At 29.5% G+C, this 21,201-nt stretch overlaps 1 protein-coding gene across 1 annotated transcript in view; it reads right to left on the reverse strand.

The window, feature by feature from the left end:
- Positions 1 to 1,481: 1,481 nt before the first annotated feature.
- The window catches only part of LOC135956411 (uncharacterized), a 49,500-nt gene continuing 29,780 nt past the window's right edge, over positions 1,482 to 21,201 (reverse strand). The window contains exons 4-10 of the mRNA XM_065506900.1: positions 8,821 to 9,000; positions 8,571 to 8,740; positions 7,834 to 8,501; positions 7,291 to 7,730; positions 6,892 to 7,219; positions 6,706 to 6,807; positions 1,482 to 4,065 (exon numbers count right to left, since the gene is read on the reverse strand). Of these exons, the coding sequence (XP_065362972.1) occupies positions 3,641 to 4,065; positions 6,706 to 6,807; positions 6,892 to 7,219; positions 7,291 to 7,730; positions 7,834 to 8,501; positions 8,571 to 8,740; positions 8,821 to 9,000 (2,313 nt within the window). The 3' untranslated portion in view covers positions 1,482 to 3,640. The remainder of the gene's footprint in view (positions 4,066 to 6,705; positions 6,808 to 6,891; positions 7,220 to 7,290; positions 7,731 to 7,833; positions 8,502 to 8,570; positions 8,741 to 8,820; positions 9,001 to 21,201) is intronic.

Below are 21,201 nucleotides of genomic sequence, written 5' to 3' on the forward strand. Positions count from 1 at the left end.
AACAAATTTACTACAGTAATTTTGACTTACCTGCACAATCAACTTTTCACGATATTTTGTGCAGGTTTACCTTAATGCACTTACCTGCTCATTGATGCTGGTAAGTGCATTTACAGTTTACTGCCCAAAAAAGTAGCTAACGGCAAATAATTTACATGAAGCTTTGTGATTTTTCCGTCTAAAAATAACGTCAAATTAATATTTTAGCTACTTTTAAAATTATTAAGAAGTTTACAACATATTTTTTCATTCAAAATCGTATTTTTCTTATTTGTTTTGATTTAATTTTGTATTAGGCAGCTAAATTAAATTTTTTTCATGAAAACCAGTTATAGCTTCCAAAAGTATTATGCACTTATCTTAAATGTGCAGGTATGAACAATGCACTTAAATTAACGAATTTATATGGAGTTACAAAACACAAGTTTTGTGCACTTATATGCAAAATGCTCTTAAGTAAAAGGCAGGTAAGTCAAAACTACTGTACTTTGTCCCAAAAATCTTTTATTTTGTTTATGGTTTGGGGCTGCGTATTGAGTGCCAGAGTATGCAATTTACATTTTATCGATGGCAAAATGGACAAATTTGTCTATCTCAACATTTTGATGCAAAATTTAGAGCAAAGTGCGAAAAAGTGGGTACAGAAAACATCTTTTCCTTTTATCAAGACTACGATCCCAAGCTCACATCAGGTGTTGCAAATCTTTGGTTGATCCGTAACTGTCCCAAACTTATAGAAACTCCTGCACAGAGCCCAGACTTTAATGCAATTATGCATCTTTGGAAAAAATTAGCTAGGAGAGTGCATCAAATAAAATTTAACACGTTAGTTCAGATAAAAGAGTCTATACTGAAGGTATGGACCTCAATAGAGCCGGAAGTATGCCAAAACATGGTAAAATCGATTCAAAAGCGATTACAGGGCATTCGAGACAACAAAGGATATGCAACTAAATATTTATTGCCCACTTTTTACTCTGTCCGATTTTGTGTTTGGCGCAAGAAGTTCGAGTTATTTTGGCTTTTATGCAAAATTTTACAGTTTTAATTATGCAAATTTTAGTTTTTGTTAGTTTTTAGAGATATAGGTATTTGGAGAATAAATAAATTTTACGTTTGAGTCACTGTATGTTGTCAATTTTATGTATTTTAAATCCGTTAACGCAATATTATGGTACTACTGAATAACTATGTTAAGGGAGTTATATTCAGACTTTAAATGAAACACTTAAAATATAATTGGATGTCGGAATCTGTCGAAAGAACAAGCTCTGCTACCGATATCTTGCGAATTAGGTGAGTAATGTTGGCTTCCAAGTCATGAATCGAAGCTGGATTTAACTTAACATAAATAAATCACCCTTTATTTATATCTTTCGAATCATACGGTCCTACTGAATAGGACCCTTCTATTCTATTCAATATGTATAATCTTATTCCAAGTAAATTCAGTTGTAATACTGAATTATTTAAATAACATGTTTTATATGTATATATTATCATAAATCATTTATTTTTTCGATTTTATTTTGCATGCTTGATGTCTTTTTTGTCTTTGTATGTTTAATTACGATACTAAAATCTTGAATCGTTTTTTGCATTCGTATGATCTTCTTAAACATTTAATACGGACATTTTATTTGAATTATTTTTGTTTGGTTTTTATAACATTTTAATTATTTTTTTTTTAATAAATTGTTATGCATTTGCATATGTATGTATAACGGTTTAAATATATTAAATAATTGTTATTATTTATTTGTTAAGTATTTATAATATATTTTGTTTTTCATTGTTTATAAAGATTTTGAGGTGGCTTAATAAAAACTATGTATAACAAAATGAAGTATTTGTTATTAGTAGATTAAAGTCTTAATAAATATTTAAAGTGCAGCACAAAAATATATTGGTTTAATAGTTTTTTTTGTATTTAGTTTAAGTAAAATTTTTAAGTTTTATGACACACAAATAGGAAACATTTTTTAAAAATTTATTTAGATTTTGGCATTTTAAATTAAAAATAATAAAAATATTGGTGTTTATTAGTAGAAAGATACATATGTATATTGGTATTGCGATCTATTATTAGGTTTGTCTCCGAGAAAACTATTTGTATGCATTTAAAAAATTATCAATTATAGTTTAAACTAAGTATTGTAATAATTACACATTTTGAAGTTAGTAAAATTTTATTAACCACATGCCACAAATTGTATGATAAATATTTGAAATATGAATTTAATAGCAAGCTTTTCAGCAGTTGGGCCCACAGTTCCTACACCTAATTCGAGTACGTTGTTGAATGCAATGATTCTGGCTGTTTTATTCGAGTTTTATAAAATCGTTTAAACTGAGAAAAGAATCGAAAAATGACGATAAAAAAATAAAATATTTTTGAACCTTTACTTTCTGAATTCGATAATATTTACTATCCATGGCCATACATAATTTAAAGTTCTCCAGAAATTCGAATTCGCTTTAGTTTGGTAGGTCCAAAGTTCATATTTTTTAATATATGCGTGCAAAATACCTAAAGTAAAACTGTTAATAACTTTAGAACTGTTAGTAAGATTTTATAATTTTTGTCTCATATTAAAGTTAATAATGAATCGTAGATTTTAAAGTTTTTTTTATCAGTAATCAATTTCAACAATAAATAACATTATAATCGTTCTTATTCAAAGGATATTTTTATAACTAATTAAGGATAGCAACCGAACTGAAGCTGGGTTGTCAGTTTTCAAATTGACAGCTAAAATTTTGTGTTTGCCTTTTGACAACGCATCAGAAGTTCGGTTGACATCCATAATCGACCCATTAGTCTTATATAAATCTTTGAAAGTTTTGTATTCTAATGTATTACTCAAAAATGAAGATAATTAGTATAATTAGAGTTCTTTGAATAAGGATATCTCGAAATTCGTGGCCTTAATTTCTATATTTTGTTTTCAGAAAATTAGCATGCCAACAAATTTTAAATGGTATTCTAAGATAACTTTCGTTTATTGATACAAACACCAATTTTTCATGATATATTAAGTCAATTCACAATTGGTGTAAATATCCAGATGTATATTTCACGTACTTGCTGACTTTTTCAAATGCGTGTCATACTTTTTATCAAATGTTTACAGAACAAAATAAGCCGTTTTCAATAGCACCAAAATGATGTAAAGTTCTATTCAAACCTAATGTTAGTCCAAATGCTATTTGATATTAGGGAGCAACTGAAAAAAGTCAATTCAGATGAAAAATTTCCATCGATTCAACAATACAATACAGGTTTTGATTTTAGCAAATATTTTAAATTTATACAATTCCAAGAACAAATTTTATTATTTATGTACTTCATAATTAGAAAAAAAAATAGTGCATGATTCTGAAAAAAATAGCAAATAATGTTTTTTTTTAATTTTTATTGAAACTCTAAAGGTTTAGTAAAAAGTCCACATTTTGTTTGTTTCATTTGAAAAATTATTTTTGGTCCAAAGCAACAGAAAACAGAAAAACAAAAAAAAAATGACATTAAAAAACTTACTTTAATGCTTAAATATTCTAATAATAATTTTAATAGTAATAAAAAAATCATTAACAAATCCTTTTAGACGACATAACTGTTGTTTTGTTGTTTCATTGTTGCTTATTCATGTCTTATACCGCATATCGATAGGAAAGTACTGAAATTGTGTAAACTGCATGCTGGCAAAACAGTAAAAGCAATAGTGGCTGTATCTTGACATTTCTGACGAAAATCATTTAAAGCTGTTAGTATTAGATCCACCGGGGGTGTTGCTGTTACTTGATAGAACACTTTTAGGTGTATGGCTGGTATACTCGATGGTGCGTGCTGTTGTTGTTGTTGATGTTCTAGAGAGCCATTGTTGGTTGTAGATGTTTCAAGATTTTCGCTACTCTTCGCTAGAGGATAGTCTTTGAGGAGGCGATTTACGACATATGTTAGAATTTCATCCATATTTTCAGAGGTAAGATTTTGTGCTAAACGACAGTGGTTTGTTAAAATATCATCGGATAGTTGAGTTAGTTGAGTGGTTGACGAGGCTAAACCTATAAGTTAGAAAAATAAAAGTCATGTTTTATAATATTAAATCAAAATAAGTATGTATGTATATTAATTTCAGTAAGTATCATTATTCTTAATTAAATTAGTATATATCTAAATATAAATAGGTAAAGACAAATCAGTTAAACCGATTTTTTTTTGTTTAGAATGTATTAACTATTACAATCGTTAATATAGCTCTGATAATAATTATTGTTTGGCATTTTGTTCATAGAGAAATATACATAGAGCGGAAACTCTCCTGTCAAAAACCTAACTCAGTTGTCAAAAACCTAAGTGGTGAGAATGTATTAGTAAATAAAACTATGTGAAAACAAAAACAACACCCGTATGCGTTGTGTTCCAACTCTAGTTCTATCAATTATAATGCAATCTTTTCGGCTGAAGTGTTTACAGTAGGGAGGTCGTGCTATGGTGTCGTTATGCGATCTTAGGCGTAACATTATTGACCTGGTATATGCCGAAAATCAGATTTTGGCTATCTTTGAACAATTTTATCTCTAGCTTCTTCATCCATTGTGTCTACAATTTTTAAAACTAAACATAATGACTTGCAATTCATTGTAGAATAACGGTAGATTTGTTGCTAAAAACATATGTTAATCTTTTTCCATTTGGATAACAGGGAGAGATACTCATAATCAAATAGTACCCGATGTTTAAAAATTAAAATTATGTGCACTAGAACAACATTTCGTTGTTGAATTTCTGCCAATATAAGCAACATATTGAAATCTGCCAGATATAAGTGAATATGAAGTAGGAGAAACCCCGAAACCTGAATACAATTTCTTAGTCAAGGTGTTATAGTTAACGGTGTCGAATGCTCACACGGACCGACTGTGTTTTACTTAATACGAGAAATTGAATATAAAAGTTCGTCTCTAAAGCCAAACCCCAAATTAGGGAAATTTTATGTATCCAGAACTATGTCTTGAGAACTTGTCTGCAAAGAATAGTCATTAAAAACTTCAGGATCATATCGATCAAATGGGATAATATTATTTCTACTGACACGTAGATTGTTAATTATCCTCCACATTTCACTGTTAATGCAGTCATCAAATATCCGTAACATTCCGCACCCAGTACTTAATACACTCTTTAACTTATTACGATATCTACAGTATGTGTTCCAATTATACTCATTAACGCTTTCTCTATATGCCTTGAAAGCCACACCCACTAATCCTTGCAAGCTTGACTTCTGGTAAGTTTTTAGTAAAATTAACTATTCGTTTCCTTTTAATGGGAATACTATCATGCAATGCGAAAAGAAGTTCATAAAGTTTTTCAATCAGGTGATTAAAAATGGTAGTTCCATATATCTCATCCCATTCCTGTCAATATCCCCATAGTCCATATACTCTACTATCTGACTTTTAATTCTAACGGGGATATCAATACAAAAGTAAATGAAATGTGTAAGAGATGGTGCCAAAATCTGACAGAGGCAAAATCTGATCTGAGGCAAAATAACACAATTTTAAAGCTTTTTGAATTTTTAATCTCATGCGTGTAAAAGTTAAACTTCCTGTCCTTAAGAAGCTTGATAACTTCTTCATAATGTGCCTACGTCTTTGACATTATTTTTGTTCCTACCTTCATGTTCTTGAATGTATAATTCCCTCCAATCAAATCTAATACGGATGAGAAGTAGTATCCACTATTATAGGTGGAATTTTCTCTTTAAAATAAAATTCTCTTTCTTCATCATCAGACATTAGCTTAAATCTATAAATTATTATTTTTCTTTACCAGAATAATAAAAATGTATTTATTTAATAGTTTTTTTTTTATAAATTTAAGGATAACGTAAGAGTAAATGTGACAATAGTTGTGTTCACTTGATAATTTGTAATAATTTGTACAAATTTCACTGAAAGTTACGGGATTCCGTTCGTTTACTTTAAAAAACTTGTAACGAGTGAACAAGAGAGTGTTAAAAGTGACAGTTCGTAAATAGAGAACATTTTTACTGGACATTTTTTGTCCAATAAAAATATCAACATAAAAAATATGTTTAAAACATATGGTTGAAAATGTAAACAAAACGAAAAAGTTGAAAATTAATACAATTTATAAGTTTTACAAAGAAAAGAAGTAAAATAACTCAAAATAAACGTTTTAAATTGATTTATAATGAAATACAACTTATTTTTACAAATTGTTGTTCGCATACTTTTTTAGGTTATTTTTCAGATTGTGAGTAATTTATTTTTACTCTCTAAATTAAAGATACTGGATAATTTTTACTGGCAAGTAATGTTTACAGTATGAGGCGGAGATGCCAGATGATCAAAGTAATTTTACTAAACTTGTTTCTCTTTAAAATTCCATAATCTATGTTTTTTTTCATTATTCAAGTTTCTACACTGACCGAAACCCAATTTTTGGCCTAATTCGTTCGAACTCTAGTACATTTACATTGCGAGCAATTTGAAACCTATGTAATTTTCCATCTGGACTCAAATTTGCGGTAAAACATAAGAACCACCGCTGGCACCAGTAAATCATATTATTTAAATGCACTTAAGTATATTGGCTTGTATGGAAAGGACTGACATCTACTGTTTCTGTTTTTATTCAATTACATATAAAGTTGTTATCGTTAAATTAATTACCTGTTGAAATATAGCAAACAATAGCAGCACAGTTATTTTCATAATTCCAACGTCTTCTTATAGATATTGTATAGTCACTAATTGAGCAGCCAGTCTCTTCATCTGTAATACAATTTAGTTTGTGATAGAAATGTTAAAATGAATTTCAATTATAGACACACACGTGCGTATATGAAATAAACTTACATTCGAAGCGATCATTGTGGGTATGAGCCCATACCTGCCATTCAACCAAAGCTTCTCTGGGCAATGCAGGAACGACTATATAATCCATGATGGCATTTGTGGTACGTCTTTCCCATTGACGACGTGCTTCGGCTATAAAAGCTGGATGTGTAACAAAACAAATGCCATGTACTACATCACGTAATTGTCCCTGGGCATTCATTGCCTTGGCAATACGTGATATATGGCGCAATGTTAATTTACATTGAGGACGTATGCCACCTTCAATGATTGTCATACTACCAGGTACTAAAGCAATTTGACCAGAGATATATGTTATTTCATCAATCTGCAAACATGAAAACAATTACAACTGTGATTTACTACAACACATTGCAACAATATTAATGACAATAATACCTTTGTGGATTGACTGTATGGACCAATGTTGGCTGGAGCCCAATGTGATATACTTTGTACATGCATAGTGTTACGTTTGCATTGGAAATCATTTGTGCAACTACTGCTATAGCTATTAACCATGGATGATTGATCATCAGAACCCTCACTTTCTTGTATAGAAAGTGTTGCTCTTCTACGCAAGGGCGCTTTAAAAGCTATGGCTTCCAATACTACGTGACAGTCTTCAGGCAATGGACATTCAACACACACCCTGGTGGGTGGATTTTGGAAATATACAGCTTGTCCGTAAATTCTATTTACCGTGGCGTATTCGTTAATGGAACGCACATACATCGTAATGTAACAATAATTATTCATTTCATAATTGTGCTCTGCTGCTAAGGAGCGTAGGGAGTCTAGGGCTTGCTGCATGCCTTCTTCTAAAGTTGGTGCATAACCTAAAATAACGAATAATATACATTTTCAAGTATTTTCAATAAGTAATATTGTTGAGAAAATAAAACAAATAATTATTTAGAAGCTTTTTAAAAAAATAATCACCTTGTATGCCTGTCACCCACATCCAACCTTTGTGATTAATGGCAACTATGGGTCGATTATTCAATGGACGGAATTCTCGTTCATATTTAAGTGGACTCGGTGGCTGTGTGCTTAAACAACCGCCAATAAGTGACGACATCCCGCCACCTATACCAGCACCAGCAGCTCCACCGGCTGTCAGAGCCATCGAGGAAATGGCTAACGATAGGCTACCGCAGACTGCAGCTGTACTACTGCCCAAGGGACGTGGCGGACCAAAACTGCCAGCCTGCAATGAGGCAGTACACAGAGCAGCCGACGAGGAGAGTAATGCAGATGGCGTTTGCTCATCAACACTTGCGCTCTTCGTCACTATCGGTATGGGTGAGGATGAGGTGGCAAGATGTCGCCCAAATGAGTTGCTACGCGATATCAATTCATTTTGACTAAGGGATTCACGCATGCGTGTCTCCTTTTCGATCAATTCAAGCTCAGTTTCACTGAGATCGGGATCACTGAGGTCACTATATGTGGATTCATTGAGGTCACTTATGTAGTCGAGAGATTTTTTCACAAAAACATCACAGCTCTGTTGCGCTTCTTTGGGTTGTAACGATAGTTTGGTGAAATTAATATAGCCAACGGGACATATAGGATCAGCGGAACTAATAACAGTTTGAATATCATCTCTGAAAAACAATGAAAATAAATGATTGGATTACAAAACTTTAAAAGTATCGTTGTTCAGGGTAACCTACACTACTATGCGCTGCTTAAAGAGGGGGCAATCCAGGGTAAATGTTTCATATTCACCACCTTCACCGCAGACATTCAAACCATATTTATCACGCATTTTCAACAAATGCGGTTGAATTTCTCTAAGAGATTTCCCTAAATGACGATCAGGAACTAAACCCAAAGTAGCCACCTGCAAATAAAAGAAAACAAACATATTCAAGTTTCAATTCAACTGAAAACAAGTTATTTTTGTTTTTCATTTTGGTTTACTTTTATTAATATGGCATGAACTTGACAATCAATCATTTCTTGCAGTAGTTCAGTCTGATCTCTCCTCCATAAATAGGCCAATGACACTAAATTCAAACGACTACATACATTCTCCACTCTGACTCGTTGATAATCGGAGAGTATGGCACCTACAGCCACCGCTTCAGCTTGTAGTTCTTCCTGTAAACAAGAAAAAAAAAATAGTAAATGTTTATTTGTGTACAGATTTGGAAATAAATGATAAATAAATATTTTTAAATTTTAATTGCGGCAAATAAGTTCTTTTAAATCTTCTTTATGTACAGTGTCTCTGATAAGTATATAAATTACGTAATTTTTAGCATTAAGCTATAGCATGTTTTGGAGCTTTGGAATTATGTTGGAAACCTGAAATTTATTAATGGTAATATGGAACTAGACAGGAACATATATAAGTCCATTTTGCAAGAAAATGTTGAACCTTACTGTTACATAAATGGGCTTAAGATACAATTAATTTAATTTCAAACAAAAAAGTTTCACAATAATGCACCCTGGAACGTTCAAATGTAACAAAAACAAGTAAGGAAGTCAAGCCCGACCATATAATACCCTACACTAAGTAAAAGAAATTAGGTCGTGTGATTTATGTCTATATTAAAGTTAACTATGTTGAATTTTGTGTGTATACCAAAATTTTTAAGCGATTTATGCACGTTAAAGTGATTTTCGGAAGCGGGTCTATATGGGAGCTATGACTAATTATGGACCGATCGTAACAAAATTTGGTGACATGAATTTTGTGTATATAAAACTTATTTGGAGCGGAATTTGTGGAGATACATATATAAATTAAACATTTATGACCGATAAAGTCCAATTTCGGGAGGACATTTGTATGGGGGCTAGGTGAAATAATGGACCGATTTAAGCCAGTTTCAATAGAAAGTGATTCTAAGTCGATCGGTATACTTTAAGGTGGGTGTTAGACTAATATTTTTGGGCGTTACAAACATCTGCACAAACGCATTATACCCTCCCCACTATGGTGGTGTAGGGTATAAACATTTCCTGTAGATAACTCAAGGTTTAGACTGGTCCCGATATTTTTTTTGGCTAAATAAGTTCAATTGTTATCATAAGGAATAATTAATTCTTGTTCATTTGTTTTAAAAATTTGGTTCAAATAACTTTAATTTGAAACAGATTTTTAAAAATGTTTAAATGTGATATAAATCTTTAATATTGTATAGTTGATATTAGAAATGAAATTGTAAAACAATTTAATGGCGTCATGTATAAAATCGGGGCTTGTTTTCATAATACAACAAAATTATGTGAGACACTGTACATATTTGTAAATAATTGTGTACAGATTTGGAAATACAAAATAGATATATTTAAATTGCGACAAATAAATTCTTATAAATCTTTGTTATGTATATGAATCGAATAAAAATTGTTTGAATAATCGAGGAAATAATATATTTTTTATTCGAATAATTTTTTTTTTTAGAATAAAAAAATATTCGATAATTAATTGTCAATTAATCGAATAAATTCAGTTTTAAGTTAAAATTAAGAAAAAAATATAGTTTATAATATAGAGATAGTTTTCTCCAATTTTTTGTTTATATAAACTTTATATAAACAAAAAATTGGAGAAAACTATCTCAAAGAAACTAGACCAAGAGTTAATAATTTTATTCCAAGTTGGTTACATTATTTACAAATTTACTGAAAGCTAAATTTCGATATTCGAGGAAAATTAAAAAATTATTCGTTCACTCGAATAATAAAAAATTAAAAAAACTTTTAATCGATAAAAATCGATTATCAATGCTCCCACAGTCTAACATTTGATTTATAAAAGTTTTTGGAAAATATTAAATAAAATGTTATCCGATTTTGTTAAAATTTTCAGCATTTGGTTTATAGATGACGGAGAACAAAAGTGCAAAATAAGGAATGCCCTAATATACATACATATTTAAATTGTTTTGAAAATCACCAACAACAATTTCGATTCTTATACAAAATTAACACACATTTCATTTGCACTGCTTTGACTGCGTGTATATTTGTTTAAAATCAACATCGAATGATTTAATATGGCTTTATAATTAGTTGTTCATTATTCTTTACCCTTTGAATGTTTTTATTTATTCCGGCCTAAGTATTTGGAGTATTTACTATCTCTTATTTTTATCTGCGATAAGAAATCTAAATACATTTACAGTAAAAAAAACATTTTCTGTTCATTTTATTAACAAATAACATGCAAATTTAAAAATATTAAGAAATATACACTCAAGTAGAAATAAGTGTAGGCATTTTTAAATAGAAATAGCTTTTTATAAATTCAAGGAAATTTGGAAAGGAAGGAAACTTATATATATTGAAAAACACAATAGCGGAATTCACAATATTGTACAAATGGTTTTGCATCATTGCATATGCATTGCATTTTTACTTTACACTAACAAAATATACAGAAATACACCATTGTATGAATTTACAATGCAAATGCACAAGATTGTGAATACCGCTAATACTTCATAATGTAAACAAACCAGTAATCGGTACAAAACCTGTTGCAAAAGCTGTAACATGGAGAAGGAGAACAAGACAATGGAAAGCGCCTTTGGCGACCTGATCTATTTTAAGACGTCTAAGTATCTCTTGAATATAAAATTCAGTTTAATTTAATTCAAAAGCAAGTTTTTCTATTAGTTATGGAATAGTATTTAGTTTTAGGGAAGTTTCCAGTACTCACGTATAATAATAATAAAAAGATATTTTACCTATGGTCTACATTGAATCTATTGATGGCTATAGATTAAAGAAGGGATATACTTTTCCCAAGGTATTAAAAATCGACTGGTACCGTGAATAATTTGTTGTCGGCATCTATTCAATTGTCTCATTAGGAACACTAAATTGTGAACCATTAACCTATGGTTAAGGATAACTAAGGCGGCACTATTTTCACTTAATGATACATACACAAATAATAAATTATTTTTACTATCTTTCGAGAAAGATGTCGAGACAAAAGTGGAACTGTTATAACAAACTTTTGTTGAGCTGATGTTCGATAAAAGGCATGAGAAATGTAAACGGGTCTTAAAGTTTCCAGCTGGTAAGTGAACAAGTCAATCTTAAGAGTAAAATGCCAATAAATGAGCGTTAAGAATTATTGAGTTTAAACTAAATGTTCAAATTATGCAGAAATCGGAAAGAATGGTTCAATAAGTTTTTAAAAGCTATATATAAAGACTGTAAGAATTATATAAGATTTTCGATTCAATTCTATTCAGTAATTTTAATCTAGAAAATGTTTAACGTAGATTACGTAGCATGATAGATATACATATGTACATATATGACATTTTTCGTCACGTTTCTATCTTCACGTCTATATCACTATGTACTATAGATAGAATCCAGTTCAATCAAATAATTGCATATCACTTTGTTTGCATATTTTATTTTATATAAAATATTTACGTTAATTTGTTTTTGCTATTAAGAAAAATTAACTAATAATAACAAATTATAAAGCATACCACAGTGGGGCAGGATCAAATTTTTTTGGAAATAAATCTGGTATTTCTAAACGACTGGTCCGATCGGCACAAAATTTTTAGCCAAGGAGTATTCGAGTTTAAGTTATTAAAATGGGCTCTTCAAATGATCCAGCGGCGGCGCTATGGGGGCCCAAGTAGGGTACCTTCGACATGTAAAATTTTTAAACACATGCCATTTTTTTGTTTCCCATCCGATTTCAAATATTTTTATATTTTGAGAAAGCGCTCGTGTACTATTTATTTATTTATTTATTATAATTTCCGAGTTATAGGCATTTCAAAATTGAAATTTAAAAATTTTACTATATCTTGGTCGTTTTTGGGACCGAATGGACTCGAATTTTTTTTGTAGACCCCTTTCACACTAGGCAATTTAGTTGTGCAAGTCTCTTGTATTTGTGGATACCAGACGTTATGTCGGGTTAAGGAGAAGAAAATATAGCATGCTGTTTTGTTGTTGGGCAAGAGACTTGCGCAACTAAATTGCCTAGTGTGAAAGGGGTCTTAGTTAGACAAATAAATTACCGATAATATACAAAAGATTTCAGAGCAATATCGAATATGGATCCAAAAATAAACGATTTTCAATTTAAAAAATCAAAAAATAGTCGATTTTCTTTTTTTTATTAAAAGAAAACATTCTTTTTTTAAGAACATATAACAATTTTATGTTTTTTTGTAAGGTATCTTCACGGAGAACATTTTGGTATAAAAAACATGTCCAATTATTCGAATGTCGCCCCTACGCCCTTCAGAATTTGACCTATTTTTTATTAAAATTTAAAATTTGGGCCACATGTTCTAAAATCCAAAAGCTGGGGTCAGAAAATGAAAAGCAGGTTTAGAAACCTCAATGTGTTCCCTATTTATCCCTAAAGTATTTTCCCAGTCCCGAAGAAAATGTGGAACAAATAGACAAAATTTAAAAAAATACAATTTTAGGGAATTTCGCTCCAATTTTTAGGAATTACGCGATTCTTTATTGGAATTTATTGCGTTTCAAAAACTAATATTTGCATAAAATTTTATAGGTTTATTTCCAACAAATTTTGCTCTGCCCCACTGTGCATATCTATGTATATGTATGTTTATGGACTGACTACCTTCATACATTGTACTAGTTAATACATATGTATGTATAAATTAGAGTGCCTCAAATAAATTAAATAGAATTGCAATATATATTGTAGAAATCGTGTCCCAACGACTCTAAAATTTGGAGATTCTAAATGCATCTTCAAACTTCAGAGCCGTTGCGCCATTATTTAACGTCATCCTAATATTTTTCAGAACTCATTTCTACAATCGATTGAACAATTCTTAATATTTTTCGACCATAGAATCTTGGAGCAGTCTAGTATATATATTTATAAATAATATTATTTAATTATATATTCATTTAATTAACATTTAAATATGAATAAATATAACAAACATAAAGTGTATTGGAATAAATACAAAAATAAATATTTGAAATAAACATTCCGATATTAACGATTATTTTTTTTTTTTTTTTTATTTTCTTTGCTGTTTTATTTTACTTTACTCAAGCAGCAAATAATTTAAATATTTACACATGAATTAAAGACATAGACAACTATTGAAGCATTTTCAGACCATCGTGTAAATAGTGCTAAATTTTTAAGTAATTTTTTTATTTTTTTTATTATTTGGTGACAATTATTATGTAGACTATCACTAAAAGCCGCTTTAGATGATCACTTATTGCGACATACTTTTGGGATAGTAAATTATAAATGTGGGTTTTTATAGCTTCATCATAAACGAAAAATATCCAGGGGTTCACATGTAGCAATACGGTTTTGTTGGAGTCCATAGAGTACGGAAATACTTATTTATAGTTTTTTATCGATCATTCCTTTTAGTGAAATAACGGTATTCTTAAAGTTACTACTTCAAAACATCATAAATATGTTCTTTAGACACTAATCCTAAAATTGTTTTTTTATTTGATGGATATGATTTAAACAGAAAAAGATTTGTAAATATTTTTTGGAAAATGTCAGGATACTTCCCAACTAAATATAAACCAGATAGGTATATTCGACTGGGCCCAATCCTATATACCCTTCACCCAATTGTACTTTAAAATACAAATTTTAAATTTGTATTTCAAGTGTTTTTCAAAATTTAATTTTTTTTGAAGTTGTTTTTTTTAATTTTTTTCAAAATTTGTTTTTTTTTTTTTTTTAAATTACTAGTGAAAAAAAAAATAAATGACAAAAAAATGTTGGTAAAAAAAAAATTCGGGTTAAAAGATATTTTTCCCGATTTTGACCCATTGTAGGTCTAAATTACTTTCGCCTTATATACATCGTTACAATGGACTTTGAAATATCTATCATTAGATATCCATATTGACTATATTAATGACTTAGTAATCTAGATATAGATAAAAAATAAGCCAAAAATCGAGGTTGTCCCGTATATCTCAGCCATTTGTGGGACGATTTTATCGATTTTAATTAGCAACCGAGCCGGAAGAATTCCCTATATATTGATGTATCAATAATGTTTGTAAGTTTAATGGGGGCAACGCAATGTTGATTTCAACATACAGACGGATATGGCTATATCGACTTCGCTATCTATAACGATCCAGAATATACAGTGAGCCTCAAACAATTATTTGATTTTTTCTAAGATAATGAAAATTCAAAAATTTATCCATCGATTAAAATTTTAAAGTTACGGTTTGTTGGAGATTTGGTTGAATAATAGATTCGGTTGTGAAAAAAAAGATTTAAGTCCGACTTTAATGATTTTCATGATCTTAAAAAACTCAAAAAATTCGCTGGTGTATACTCACTTTTTAGGCTGTGTGTATATACTTTATGGGGTCACAAATGAAAAATGAAATTACAAACGGAATGACAAACTTATATGAGGGGCTTAGAGCACAAGGGATTCAAGTGACTAGTGTTTAATAATGAGAAAAAAGAGGTTAAAGTTAATTTACAATAAAAAATGTTAGATGCTATCTGGAATATTACTTTTTAATTAATAGAGATCCTGAGATATATTTTAATCTAACACGATAAAAAAATAGCATCTTTTATATATAGAAATACCCAAAAATTACCTTTGAAGTAAGGAAAGTCGCACTTATACCCCTTGTGCTTTAATTTTTTTTTTAAATTTCTAAATTACCTTATAAGAAAACCATTTTATTAAGAAACGCTTTTATGGTTCTCTGTTACATTTTTTAGTCGTCATAATCAGGTTCCATGACATCATCAGGCTCATCTTCATCCTCACTTTGACTTTCGATTCTTTCCGGAATATCTTCCATTCTATCGTGAGGAAGTGTTTTAAACCATTCATGGTAAATTGGTGGCATATAGCAAAGAATATCCTGTAGGTTCTTGAATTTCTGGAACTTTATGGGTTTGACGCTGTTTTTTGGAGGAAGTTGGGATAGTAACTGCACGGCTCGGCCAACATTTCGAGCTTTCATGTTTATTGGGTGAAGTTTTCTTGCACATTCATAAGATTATCTTTGTATGAGATGATCAGATTCAGAATTTTCAGATTCACTAATTTTTAATGGTTTTGCGTACCAAAAATAATAGACAATCAACAATTATTATTATACTCGATTCCATTATTTTATGTTACTTTTTTTTGGCAAATAATACACAAAGTGCACTAAGGGCTTTGATAACAAGTGATGGAATTGCTCGCTAGATTTTAGCTGATCACTTATCTGAATTCACTCATTCAGGCCATGTGAAAAATGAATTTTAATATTTGCTTAGAGCACAAGTTTAAGTGCACATGTACCCCTTGTGCTCCAAGCGAAACAGGCATTTTAATCACAAGTGCTAGCTTTGGTCGCCATATCTCGCTAACGGATGAGAATCCGAAATTCAACTCTTGTGCTATGAACTTCTCTGAACTTCATCTACTAACTCCATATTTTAACTCAATTTTAGAAAAAAGGCACTTGAACCCCTTGTGTTCTAAGCCCCTCATATATACCCTTGCCACTACTCATGGTGAAGGGTATAATAATGTCAGGCATTTGTATGAAAAAATAGAAAAATCGAAAAGTAATTTAGGCATTTTACAACCGATTTTCAAAAAGTCTCTTCTATTCTGAGATAAAACATATAACTTTTAATAAAATAAACAATTTTAAAATCAATTTTAAAACAACTTACTTATGATTTTTTGTAACTTTAACTAGTCCCCATACAAGGCCCCCCTTAGAAAATTAATAATTGTCTTATAATAATCAAACATTAATCTTTCTATCAACATTTATGAGGATCGGTCCATAGTTATATCCATATATCAGAAAAATATTTTATTGTCATACAAGATTCGGCATAGCCAATATAACATTCTTACTTGTTTTTTTTTTTGAAAATCTTCAAAAAAAAACTTTCTACATCAACTTGGATTTTATTTTTGTCACCTTCCTAAGTGTTTGTGGTAAAATGTCACAAACTCTTATAATTATAATCATTACATCTATGATGCCTTTACTCTATTATTTTTTTTACTAAATATCTTGAATAGGAAAATTTCATTGTCCTCCCATTCCATGCAGGTTATAATTAAGGTATCATGTTTTCTTCAATGTAAAATTTTAACGTCATTGACATTTTGTGTATTTTATTACAGGGATAATTAAGTTTTAGTTGCTATTTAAATAGAATTTAATGTTGAATTGCGAAATTTAATGCTGAAAATGTAAAAAAAGATAAAGGAATGAAGAAATGCGTTTAAATTAGTTACATTACATTTTAAATACCAGCATTTTTTAATTGGATCAGAAAAGATGTTATTGATATTAATTTGTTAGGAAATAATAATTGATTTTAGAGTACAGCATATAATGGATAGCGTCTCCTAGGAACCTTAATATTTAGACCAGATCGGAAGAAATTCAGAAACAGGATCAGCATATTTTCTATCTGAGTGTCTAAGTGATGCTTACCACGTATCAATTAAGGACCATCGGAACCCTATGATCCTAAATACCAATGTTAGACACCTAGAATTAGGCAACTATGGACTGTATGTAGGAAACTTTTCAATAAAGTCGGTGAAGGGAGAGTGAACTTCTTAACTTGGACAATTATCGCCAATGTTTAGAAATTACTACGGATGCATCACATTTGCAAAAACTACTACCTAGAGAATCACGCACACCAGCATTGGCACTCTTGATAACAAGAATGGAATTGAATCCATTCAGAAAGGAACAGGCCTGTTTAATATACTATTAGGGGAAATATTTATTTATTTTATTTCATAAAATGGCTCATTTTATGCCATAATCGGTCACAAATTTCTACTATATTTACGTATAAAAAATCGGGAATGTAAAAAATACTGAGGATGTACCTATATCTAGCAGAAATAAGTATTTATGATGGTCTTTTGAGAACTTTGGCATTTTATTTAAAACTGTATATAAAAGTATACTGCAACGCATAGCATTATGATTAAATATATTTAGAAAATTTTTAATTGCTGGTAAAAAAATAAGTAAAATTGCTAAAAAAAAAACAAGTAAGAGAGCTATATTCGGCTGTTCCGAATCTTATATACCCTTCACCAAATTATACTTTAAAATAAATCTTAAATTTTTTAAATTTAAATTTTTTTATTTTTTTTTTGAAATATCTATCATTAGATATCCATATTGTCTATATTAATGAATACAGATATATGTCAAAAATAGAGGTTGTCATGGTTTTTTCCTCATATCTCAGCCATTTGTGGACCGATTTTGCTGATTTTAAATAGGAAACTTCTCGAAAGCATGTCTGACAGAATTATTTGGATCCCGAAGATGTCTGGGGTCTTCAGAAAATTGATTTCAACAGACAGACGGACATGGCTTATTAAGCTAACGAAGGTGAAGGATATAAAAACGTCATCAAATATGTATAAGGATTGTAGGAAACTTTTCAAACTATTTAAATAATATTCGCGTTTTTTATTATTCAATCAAATCATTTAAACCCGTTTTCCAATAAATGTCTTCTTTAAGTGTTAAATCTATAAAAATTATATTCAAATACATCGGTTATTAACTATAAAATAAAACGAATTTTGTTTTTAATATATACTAGATTATATATATTACAACTTAGAACTAAGCAAAATAAAAATTAATTGCAAAATACTTTCCATATTAACAATATTACAATGTCAATATTTTTTAAAATAATTATCATTAAATGTGTAAATTTCAGATTCAACTTTGAAAATTGTTTGAAATACTAAATTATATTTATGTATGTATATATGTATATCAAAATATTGTGTGTAGTGAATAATATTTTTTGGTTTATAAAGAAGAAAATTAGAAGAAAAAAACAAATATTAGGTCACATAAATTTGAAAACTTTATATTCTAAGCTCATTTATAAATAAATAATTTTGAATATGTGTAGACATTTTTGTTTACTCATCTGAATATGTTGTATGTATTTTTTTTACCTTTTCAAATTAAAATGCGTAAATTATTCTGCTCTATTAGAAAGGAAAATTTTACTGTATGGTGTGGCAGATATGACAAACCTTATTAAATATATTTATGTATAAAAATGTACCTATATATATCTATTAGAATCACATTTATCTATATATAAAAGAGTAACGTTACTGAGTGATTGACTCCAGCTCAAAAGGCAGAGACATGAAGGGAATTTTGGAAATTCAAAGTTTAATTAAAATACATCTTTATCTACCTAAAAAATTAGCAGACACGTGTTTATTACTTTTTTTTAATTCGAACCCTTTAGGGGAGAAAATGGGCAAAAACTATGTTTTAGTACTTTTTTGACACTATATGTCAAAAAGTATAAATAAATTTTAAATCGCATTCTTTACCTATCACAAAATATCAAATACAAATTTGTTAAGACTATTTGGATAAAATTTTAAACATTTGTTACTATTGTCATACAAAAATTAACTAACATGGTTTTATTTTGAACTCGAGTGCGAAGGTTTTTGCGAAGATTGAGCCAAATCCGGGTAAACAGTTTGGTACTTTTTAAAAAAAGGTTTAAGACGTTTAAGTTTACATATGAAATTAATCATTTATTCTTTTTATCATATCAAAAATTGCATATATCGACTCTGACCTTTTTTAAAAGAAAAAAATTCTAACATTTTAAAAATTTTGTTTGAATTTCTATATAAAATAAAACGTTTAGCATTTTTATATGAATTTGCACGTTTTTTTTTTAGCATGTTTTCCTGAAAAAGTTCTGTTAAAACTGGTTCTGAGTGAATGAGAATTCAAAATGGATAATAATGGTACAGTTTCTTTATTGCAATGGTACTTTGTGTAATAAGTGAACTTAAATCATGAAATTAGGCACACATGATCCTGAATGAGTTAGAATCCACAAAAGGTGACTTAAATGGTACTTTTCTACCGGGTTAGTCTTATAATAAAACAAGTAAGAGAGCTATATTCGGCTGTGCCGAATCTTATATACCCTTCACCAAATTATACTTCAAAATACAAATTTTAAATATTTTTGTTATCATTTTTTGGAAAAATAACACTCTGCTACAAAATGACACTTTTTGTCAGAACTTGGAAAGCCACCTAATGGATGTTGTAGGCCTAGGTGAGGACATACTAAAACCGTTTTCAAAGATTTTGAAACACCCTCAAAATTTTGAGTTATTTTGAAAAAACGGTTTTAGGGTATGTCGTAGTACTTTGGTACCTCTAACTCATATATTTTTCGACCGATTTCAAAATTTTAAACAATTATAGTTAGGTAAAGAATTAAGCTTTCATAAAATGTATGCATAAAATCTATATTCCAAGAAATTGTGTAAGTTTTTATAAATAGTTTCGCTTTCTTTTTCATTTCTTTTTCGTAATTTTTCAAATTCAACAATATTTATTATACTTTTTTGCACAGTATTTTAAAGACAATTTTATGTAGACAAAAACGAGACTTTATTTGTTAAAATCGGTTTATACTTGCAAAAGTTATTAAACTTTTTCGAAAAAAAAAATCCACAAAATTTACCTTGTAAATTATAAGTTTTGTAAAATTTTTTTTTTGTATATTTTTGTTTTTTTTATTCATACGGGCTGGAGAAGAAAATACTAAAAAAGGTGTTAATGAAAAGTTGAATAACTTTTACAATTTTCATCCGATTTGAATAATTAAAACGATGGTTTTTTAACTGGACGATGGTTTTTTAACTGGAACTAAATTTCCTTTATACATTGGTATAACTTTTTATAGCTCACATATCAAAATAAGCAATAATTTTTGTATTTTAAATTTTTTTTGGTGAAAAAAAAATTCGGGTTAAAAAATATTTTTCCGATTTTGACCCATTGTAGGTCCAACTTACTATGGTCTTAAATACGTCGTTGCAAAGGTCTTTGAAATATTTATCATTAGATATCCATATTGTCTATATTAATGACTTAGAAATCCAGATATAGGTAAACAAATATCAAAACTCGAGGTTTTCCAGGTTTTTTCCTCATATCTCAGCCATTTGTGTACCGATTTTGCTGAAACTTCTCGAAAGCATGTCTGACAGAATTTTTTTTTGAAGATTTGGATCTTCAGAAAATTGATTTCAACAGACAGACGGACATGGTTCAATCGACTCCGCTATCTATAAGGATCCAGAATATACATATATACTTTATAGGGTCGAAAATTAAATTGTGGAAATTACAAACGGAATGACAAACTTATATATGTATACTAGAGTGCTCCAAGATTGTATGGACGAAAAAAAATTTCTAGGTACAGGCCGTCCCCCCCTCTAGAATTGTTCT

Source organism: Calliphora vicina, chromosome 4 (assembly GCF_958450345.1).
Source record: "Calliphora vicina chromosome 4, idCalVici1.1, whole genome shotgun sequence".
NCBI classification, from domain to species: domain Eukaryota; kingdom Metazoa; phylum Arthropoda; class Insecta; order Diptera; family Calliphoridae; genus Calliphora; species Calliphora vicina.